At 54.6% G+C, this 9,366-nt stretch overlaps 1 protein-coding gene across 1 annotated transcript in view; it reads right to left on the bottom strand.

Annotated features, from left to right (window-relative positions):
* The window catches only part of OPHN1 (oligophrenin 1), a 36,419-nt gene that overhangs the window by 6,362 nt on the left and 20,691 nt on the right, over positions 1–9,366 (bottom strand). The window contains exons 10-15 of the mRNA XM_026848833.1: positions 8,646–8,730; positions 8,248–8,306; positions 6,757–6,862; positions 4,880–5,039; positions 1,334–1,481; positions 1–105 (exon numbers count right to left, since the gene is read on the bottom strand). Coding sequence (XP_026704634.1) covers positions 1–105; positions 1,334–1,481; positions 4,880–5,039; positions 6,757–6,862; positions 8,248–8,306; positions 8,646–8,730 — 663 coding nt within the window. The remainder of the gene's footprint in view (positions 106–1,333; positions 1,482–4,879; positions 5,040–6,756; positions 6,863–8,247; positions 8,307–8,645; positions 8,731–9,366) is intronic.

The following is a 9,366-nucleotide window of genomic DNA, read 5'->3' as shown; positions in this document are numbered from 1 at the left end:
GCCCCGGCTCGTCCCCCCCCGGCCGGGGCGCGGGCAGGCGGCTGCGGTGCAGCGGTCTGGGGGCCTCTGCGCCACTGCCGTTGGGGGCCTGGCTGTGCCGCTCTGCTGCAGAGGCAAGGGGACAGACAAGGGGACAGACAGGGGGACAGACAGGGGGACAGACAAGGGGGACAGACAAGGGGGACAGACAAGGGGGACAGACACAGCCACGGGGTCAGTCTCTGCCCTGCAGTGATGGATCCCTCCCCCAGAGCCACACGGCTCCCTCCGTGCCGAGGGACGAGCATGCAAACGCTGAGGAATAAAGAAAACTGAAACAGTGCTGAACAGCACAGAAGGTACTTATGGGTTTCTTTTAAATTCCCAGTACTCTTGCTCGTGAGAGGCTGCAGACTCTGCTTTTACACTCCAAAACCATCTGCCCCATCCCTCTGGCTGTGTGGAGACCCAGGCACAGGGTGCAGCAGCGCTGCTGTGACACCGGCTGCGTGCTGCAGCCTCGGCGCCAGCGCTCCTGCTGCTGCTTCCAGTTCAGGGAGACACGTAAAAGCAAGGCCATCCCCAAGGACACGAGCAGCCTTGTGCTTTTAAAGAGCAATTTGAGATCAAGCATCTTTTGCAGGTGCCAGAAAGTGTACTTGTGGTATTAAGCCTAAAACATCATCAAAGCTCTGAAAACTAATGCAGAAAAAGCCTTCCCATCTCTTTGGTGATGATGTGATCTAGGGCACAGCTTGCAGTGACAATTAGAGCAAACTGGGTGCAGGGAGAAAGATGATTTTAAATAGATGTGCCCTTCAGTGTCGTAATAGGGGCCTTAGAATTTCCTTACACTCAAACGAATGTAACAGCGGAGTTGTACTTGGGCTAGAAAATACTATCACTGGGTCCTGAAAAAGTGCTCCAGTGTTCTCGTGGTGGGTGCGAAGCGCCAGCGGCTGAGCCAGCCCTCGGGCTGCTCCGGGGGGACACGCCAGCAGCACGCAGCCCACCCCAGGCCGGCTCAGGCCCTCCCGCCCCGCCAGCTCCACTCCGCAGCTCTATTCCCATCACCTCGCGTTTTTGCCTCTGCTGCAAAACCTTTCTCACAGCCAGAGCCAGACTTAGCTAACGGAGAGCACTGCAAGTAACAGAAAAGAGAAATCCCCACGCAGCTTGAGTCGTGAGGTGATGCGACCTATCTGTGAGTGGTCTGTTGCTCTCCTGTCTCACTGAACAGACCCCCCGTGCTCACGGCCTGCGGAGCACAGTCCTGACCTTGCTACCCACACTGCTCACAGCTCCTGAAACGGGGGGACAAGAAACGGGAGGGGTGCGAGGCAGCCAGACTCACCTCCACTTTCTTCCACGGAAGCGCCGAAGAAGACGGGTCTCTCCCTCAGAGGGCGTTTGGAAATGGTGATGGGTTTGTGCCGCCGCGCAGCCACGCGGGGAGGAGGCACCGGTGGGGGGGTGGTGTCTTCTGGAGGCCCGGAGTAGATCTGTGAAGGCAGACGTGTTCCGATGCCCCAGCCCGGGACGAGGGGCTGCTGCCCGCCCCCCCAGCTGAAGGTCCACCCGCCCGGCACAGAGGTGGATGGTGGCCACGGCCAGCCCCTTCCCTGGGCAGGATCAGACCCCCCCCGGGCTGGGCAACCCTCTGAGGACAGTGTGCCTCGGCTCCCTCGGCTCCCGGGGAAGGAGCTGGGCAAAGACCCAGCCCCTCCGCTCTCCGCCGGAGAGTCACCGGACTGAGCCCGGAGGGCTGGAGAAGCCGGGGCTGCTCCAAACCACCCCGACACTCCGCGGCCCAGGAGAGCCAGGCCGGGCCCCTGCACCCGCTGGCTCCATCCCTCAAGCCCCGCCGCTGCCTGGGGTCGGCAGCACGGGGGGAGCCCCGTCGGTGGGGCTGGAGGGGGGGCAGTGCTTTGGTTACGGCTCTGCAGACGCGTCCTGTCGCGGGCTTCCCTAGAGCCCGGCTCCTCACGCCACCGCAGCGCCGGGCTCCTAACGCACCACGAACACAAAAACGCGAGAAGCAAATGATCCTGGGGTGGGCGAAGGAAGCTTTGAAGGCGACACTTCCTGAGAAACAAAGATTTCCGCACCAGCGAGGCGATACAATCTACAGAAAGCACCCGAGCTAACCACCGCATTGTTTTAGATTTAACGCCAGAAACCCCCTTCACCTCTTGGCTTCCAAGGCAGCGTGTGGCACCATGAAATTATCTTGGATGAAATACTGCCCTGAACACAATGCTGCTGGGGAGTTTCATCTCCTTTTCTCACTGGTCATATGGCACCTACCCGGTTGGGTTTAATTTAGAGGTTCTTATTTATGGCCGTGCTTTTTTTAATGAGCTGAAAAAGAATGAAACTTCTGGGCAGTCTTTCGAAGATCCGAAACACCACATTAAGGACAAAACCAACTGCCCTTGTGTTTTTCCCATGGATCTTCACTGAACGGCTCCCTCCAAAGCGGGAGCTCCTGCGGGCAGGGTGGCAGGAGCTGCTGCTGCCCGGCCGGGGAGGACGCGGCGCTGGTCCCTCCCGCTGCCCCACGGGACGGCTCAAGCCCCGAGGAGGGGAGCTGGTGCCGGACCCACCGAGGAGCAGAGTCACTGCTCCTCTTGTTATGGAACAACAGTCTGAGTGTGTCACCCAGAAAGATTTTAAAAGGAGGAAATGTCACATTCTGATTTGATTAAGTACATCATTTTCGTAATTCAAACCAAAATCACGTTCTGTCTTCTCCCAGCCAAAGAGCAGTTCCGGGAAATCAAGATGGGGATGAGAGAGAAAAACAACCTCCCTTTAACCTTCTTGACCCCAAAGACCAGGCAGCGGGTCCCAGGGCGAGGGTGGGCACCGGCCTCCCCACACCTCCCTTGGCCGGGCAGCTGAGCTGCAGCCACCGAAAAGCAGCAGCTCATGTTTTATTAAAATAACAGAGGATTACCTGCAGCAGGGCAGATGTTTTGGAAACATCAACCTCATTCCTATATATCGAGAAGAACCCAGTATTGCTTTTTAAAGAAGAAGCAGTGTTAAGCTCCCCATGGATGCTTATACAGGTACCACAGAATGCTGTTATCACGGGATGCTTTTCAACATCTGAAAACCATGCTGGAAGCCACTGCAAACTCCTCTTTTGAAGATGTGGATGCAGCCTCTGCTTTCTAAATTAAAATCCAATTTAAACAACTTGAAGGAACAAAGATATTGACAGACCCTCATATTTAGAGGGTTTGTACAGCAAAGAAGGTGTTTCCAGAGCAATCATCTTATTTAATTTAACCATGGCACTGATACATAAACTGTGGAAACAGTAATTATCCACAGAGACTTTGTGAATAGTTACTTTGTCCTTAGAGTCTTCATTTCACACCGTGTAAACCTCCTCCCTCTCTTCCTCCAGGCTCATTTAAAGTGTTTGCTCATGTGTGAGCTGCAGACACTTTCAGCTCTGACACTGAACTTACAAGCTCAATCGAATAAATGTTACTAACTTAACCTTATCACTGAAGAAATTAAAAGCAAGCATAGAGATGCCTGGCTTAATTAAAGATTTAATTCTGGCTCCTGGAGGTGTGTTGGCTCAGCCTGCATCACGGGCTGTGCCAGAGGGGAGGACAGAGGCTCAGCTCTGCAGCAAGCTGTGTGAGGATCCCAACGCACGGTGGGAACTAAATAAAAGTTCCTACACAGACCTACAAAGACACTGGCACATGATTTTCATGAGCTTTCCCTGCAGGTACTCAAAGGTCTTTCCAAGCTCTTTCACCCCACTTCTCTGGTTTCAATCCTTGGCACCACATCTGACCTCCACCCCAACCCCTCTCTGGTTGCTCTGACCCCACATCCACTCCTGCAGGAACCTGCTCCTTCAGCTTCGGCCTCCTCTTCCCCGTGTGTGTGCTGCTACCCCATCCTCCCGCAGCACGCAGCATCCTTTGAAGGATGGCTTCAAACCTTCCCCTCCTCCAGGGCATCAGGGATTGTTTGGACACTGTAATGTGCATTATTTTGAAAAGCTGAAGGACCAAACTTGCACCTTCAAACCCAGCGCTGTTATCAGGAAAGCAATCTGGTCCGTGATGTGCTGACCCACATGCAGACGCTGATGGAGCTTTTAAATATTAACAAACAGCCCTATCACCCTCCGGGGCACCCCGAGAACCCTAAGTCCCTGTATCAGGTGTCACGAGGAGAACGCGCTGATACAGCAGAGAGGAATCTCCTGCTTTCCAGGAGACAAAGCGCTGCAGGGCACAATGCTGTTGTCTACACGTGGATCTGCAGCGCCCTCCGCAGCAGCCTAACCAGGCTGGGTTTAGGCACTGCTCTCAGCCACAAATACTCAGCCAGGCTCCCGGGGAAGGCAAAGGCCGCCAAGGCCTCACAGCCCCACACCGAGCCTTGCCTGGCTGCTGCCTGAACCCTCCTCTGACAGTCCCACCCCGGGCCTCTGGGCACAGCTGAGTTATCCCCCTCAGTATTGTCTGCGTCGGGCTTTTTTCCCTGGTATTAATAGCTCTGTAATGTCTCAGCTTGGACTGTGCCCACTGAAACCAGTTACACTCCAGTCTAGCTCCTGTCTTAGCAAAGGAAAGCATCAAGTCCTGCCATGTCCAGGCACAGAACAGGGTTTTTTTTCAATACAGATTCCTCTTATTTAAAAAGAAAAGCAAAAATCCGTAGACTCAGGTTTCCTTCAGAACTAGCTAAAGGCAACAGGGAGGCACATATCTGCTGTGCTTTGTCTCCCTCTGAAGCATTTCAGAACAGTATACAACATAAAACAACGCTTGCCCCTGAGGAGACTCCAGGAGAAGGAGCTGGAGCAACGGCTGGCAGGAAGAGGAGGGAGCTGCGGGACCCGCCGGGGCTCCAGCCCTACCTTCCCGAAGTGCTCGATGAGGATTTCCACCACGATGTTTTGGAACTTGATGTTCATCATCGCCGCCACGGTGTCCTCCTGCGCCCGCATGAGGGTGGGCCCAAATATCACCCCCATGTTCGAGGGTGACATCAGGTTCTCCCGGCTGTGCTCGCAGACGCTGCGGAGAGGAGGGAAACAAGGGACAGGGTTGGCTTTGGGTCGGGTTTTTTCAAGCAGGTCTTACTCTGAGCAATCAAAAAGGAGACAGTAAGAATCAGTCACTCAATTTTCTTCATCTGTTTCAGGAGAATTTGCTTCCCAGCCCCATCAGAGATAAGACTTGTCTCTAGCCATGCCGTGTACGTTTGGCTAGGGCAACTGTTTGGGAGATCAACCCCAAGAGTGCTGACAGCGTTTTTATTTGATCCCTTCCCGCTCCCAGCTCCCCTTTTAACTCTGCAGTCAGAAGGCATCTGTGCAACACATACACAAAAGAAATCATTTAAACCAGAATATCCTATTTATCCAGAACTGACTTTTGGCTTTTAATTTTTCCTCTCTCTGACAGAGGAGGACTGAAGGCAGGGAGCACACTTTGGAGGTTTTTGGTAAATCTCTGCACAGGATCTTCCTTCTGAAAGAGCCGCTGTTTCACAGAACAGAGTGTGCTCTGTCCACAAGCCTCCGAGCTCCGGAGGAACGCGGAGCGGCACCAGCTGAGGTATGACCCACCGAGGTGGGCACTCCCTGCTTCCAGCAGTGAAGCATGAGAGAGGCTGATGCTGACACGTAATGAATTCTGGGTTTGCCCTGTAGCTCTGGTGTTAGAGGCTCCTGCCAGCACGGAGGGGAGAGGGAACAGAATTTAAGCGTAAACACTTCAAGCAATAAACACGGTGACCACAAGCACGTTAGCTTCATCGGACCCTGCACCACTCTCAGCTCTGCCACTTAGGCAGAGAGGACTTGAAAAACCACACAAATGTGTGGGTGAAAGGCTGGAGCTGGGGGGTGAGCAGGAAACCCCCGCCAGCCCTCCTCGCCCCATGCAGGTCCCAGCACTCGCCTTCGAGTGTCAGGGTGTGACAATCCTGCCCAGAGTGCAGATCTGGAAACGACTCCTCCACAGGCCCAAAGCCAGCGCTGCCACACAGCTGCCTCTGCACGCCCTGGTCTCTCCTGACTCGCACACAGGTGGCTTTGGAGCTTCGGCACGGCCCCTCACCAGCCTCTCCCCGCTGCACCCCTGCTCCTCCCCGGGGTGGGTCGGGCAGAGCCCCCAGGCCAAGCCTTCGCCTGCGGCGGGACGAGGAGAGAGGCAAACGTCTCCCCGGCGCAGGCCGGTGCCGTTATCCCCAGGAAGAGGCTTTCCCAGTGGCCCTGGGGGGGCACGTGGGAGCTGCACTGCCCAGGGCCACCCTGCGTCCAGTGCCAAGGGAGAGCAGAGGGCCGGGCGCAAGCCGCCGTGCTGCTCCACGGGCTCAGACACCGAGTCCACAGAGCTGGAGGTAAAACCAACACAGGCTACACGTCCAGCCCACGGGCACCCGTCCTACAGCCGCTCCCCAGCCCCGACCGAACGGCCTCGTTAACCGGGGGGAGAGGGACAATGTACAGCTCTGCTGTCAGAGCCGTCTGACATTTCATTTTCATTTTATAATTATTTCCTGCTTGGTGCTTATCAGAAAGGGGATGAAAGTGGCAATTAGAAGGAGAAGCATCACTTAATGCAGCAGGTAGCAAGGATAATCATACACTTGTGCAGTCCAAACGCAAATTCCTACAACAACTGCCGTGGATATAATTTGTCAAACCTGCCACAAAAAAAAAAAAAGCTTGTTCTGCTGATTCCATTCTTCCCCTTACTTTGGCTCCAGAGAAAAATGTCTGCTTACTTGACGAGGTGTTGTATGAGGAGCTCTAACATCTCTCTGTTCTTGTCAGGTAGTTTATAGACCAGCGCGTGAATGGCTCCCAGCCTGTAATCAAGGTTCTCAGATTCTGGAAAGAATTAACACAAAGAAAAGTTTGTGCCTGCCACTTGCAAAGTAAATACATAAGAGAAAGATAAAGCCAAGGAAAATCTGTGGGAGCTGTCCCTTCTCCAACGCGGGGCTGGCTGGCCAAACCCAGATTACACAGCAACAGGGTACTCATTGTGGGAAACAAAGTGGCACGGAAAGAGGCAGAAATGAAGCCTGAAAGGGAGCTCGGGGTCGCACTCGGCCCCTGAGCACGGCCAGGGAAGCGGGTTGGACGTGGCCGGGCACCCCTCCACACCCTCGCCCCGCACCCCAGCACAGCCACGCACCCACGGCCTCTCTGCCGGGCACCTTATCAGCCCAGACAGCTGGAACTCTGAACTGGGCGGTAAAATGTCATGCAGGGAAAAAAAAAAATCGAGTCCCTGACCCCAAGGGGTCACCCTTAGAAGCATAAATAATCAAGAAACAATAAAATACTGGGTGTGAAAAGAATAGTGTGGGATCTCGGGAGCTGGGAAGCTGAACGGTGCAAGTTTCTGAGGGAGGGCAGGGAAGGGATTAGTTTTGCACCTACCCAGCCATCATGGGTTTAACCAGTTCTGAAACTAATAAATCTCAGGCTTGAGCACAATTGGTAGGTGGTGAAAAACTCTCCTTTCCAAGAAAAAGCAAGTGCTACCACCGTGGAGGCCCCGGGGCGTGGAGGACGCTGTAATCCGCAGGGTTCCGGGGTGAGCCACGCGCTTCCCCGTGCCAGCGCTCTCCCGCTGAGGGACCGGACCAGCTCCCTGTATCCCTCTCGTCTCCATCTCCTTCGGGATGCAGCCCAATCAGAATTATTATGGCTTATTGGAAATGGCCAGCACAAGCAGGGAGTGGGGCATTGGCAGGGACAGCCCTGTCGCTACCCCCGTGTCACCTCTGTCAGCACTGCCTGGGGCTCAGTCCCAAGGGCTGAGTGGAAAATGTCTTTCACCTACTGGTAGACACGTTGGATTCAACATCCCAGGACAAATTCCAGCAGCTAAAGGGAGCGCTTATCTATTTGTGTGGCAACAGCACATCCCATTCCCTCACAGGTTTTAAAATATATTAATAATATCAAGAAACGATTCTTCTGGGACGCTTGTGCTGCTGTCAGGCTAACTGACAGCCCCTGGCTCTCAGGGCCGCCGGGAGCATGAGGCCGTGTCAGAGGGAAGAGCGCTGCAACAGCCGAGGGTAGGAGGGAAGAAACACCAGCACGTCCTTGGACGATGAAGCACTCGGAAGCGAGGGTGGCACGGGGGGAGAGGCTGGATGCCCCGGGTGGGGCTGGCAGAGCTCTGCCAGGTGATTTGGGTGTCCAGTGGCTGGGGAGGGCAGGGCAAGGGGCATCGGCAGGGCAGCTGCAGGACTTACTGGCAGCCAGGACCAACTCTTTGTGGAGCTTGTAGGTCATGACGGGCTCAGAGAGGTTCCTGCAATAAACAGAGAGAAAACTGAGCTCAGGCAGGGCCCCGCAACTCGCTGGCAACTGATCTCGAAGGACCGACGGGCAAACCTGCTTGTCCCCCAGCACCCCCAGGTCCCGAGGGCATCTCCCCCAGCCAGCGTTATCGAAACAGCCCTTCCCATGGGATCTGGGGTTTCTACTACAGGCGTATTTCTCAAAAAAATAAAAAATCCATTCCTCTTCCCAAAGCCTTCGCCACTTCTTTGTCCTTTCCCACAGGCAGATGTTCACAGCTGGCAGGTCACTTTTCGCCTGCACCAGCCCCACTGTCACCCCCCCGCGCAGGTGTGACCTGCAGCGCTACCTGAGGTAAAACTTCAGTGAGCTGGTGATCGTCTTGATGTCCCAGTCGCCGCTCTGGAGATCCACGTCCCCTGGACATTTTGGATCTGGAGGAAGAACAAAATGGCTTTGAAATAAGGCCCGTTTTGAGGCTGTTGGTAAGCAGCAGCTCTCAGGGAGGGGATGCTCTCAAGAGACGAAGCTACTGCAGCACATGAAGAAAGCTGCTGATTCTCACAGCTGGGAAAAGCAGAACAGTACCAGTACTCTGGGCAGGCTGAGGAGCAGTGCTCACTAGGGACAAAGGAAGAAGCAGAAGGTAACACCTGAGCAGTGATGAAAAGTTCCTGAGGGCATGTTCTCCAGAGTTTGCTTTTTCCCAGCACAGCCAGGACTGGCAGAAATGACACGTTTCAGCAGATCCAAGACAAGCTCTCTGATACCCGAAGCAATCTGAGTGCCCAGCTCCAAGCCCTCCTTCACAGCTACGCCCCTGAAATCTGTTCTGGAAACTCCCCCCGTGCTGCACGGGGAGGAGGCAGCTCAGGACACTCTGCTCCTGCCTGCCCTCGCCGAACAACCACATCATTTCTGTGCCATGATGAGGTAAGGGACGTGGCTGGAGGGTGGGGGGCAGCTGGACTACAGAAATAATTCGAATAATTTATTTTTAAAAAGAAATAGGACTGGAGAAAAAAAAATAATAAAATCTACCTCTTTACTGAAGCTCAGGGTGAAACCCT

This window comes from Athene cunicularia (assembly GCF_003259725.1).
Source record: "Athene cunicularia isolate RWA chromosome 4 unlocalized genomic scaffold, athCun1 chr4_part3, whole genome shotgun sequence".
NCBI lineage: Eukaryota > Metazoa > Chordata > Aves > Strigiformes > Strigidae > Athene > Athene cunicularia.
The sequence above is the reverse complement of the archived record's forward strand: the minus strand, read 5'-3'. Positions and strand labels throughout refer to the sequence as shown.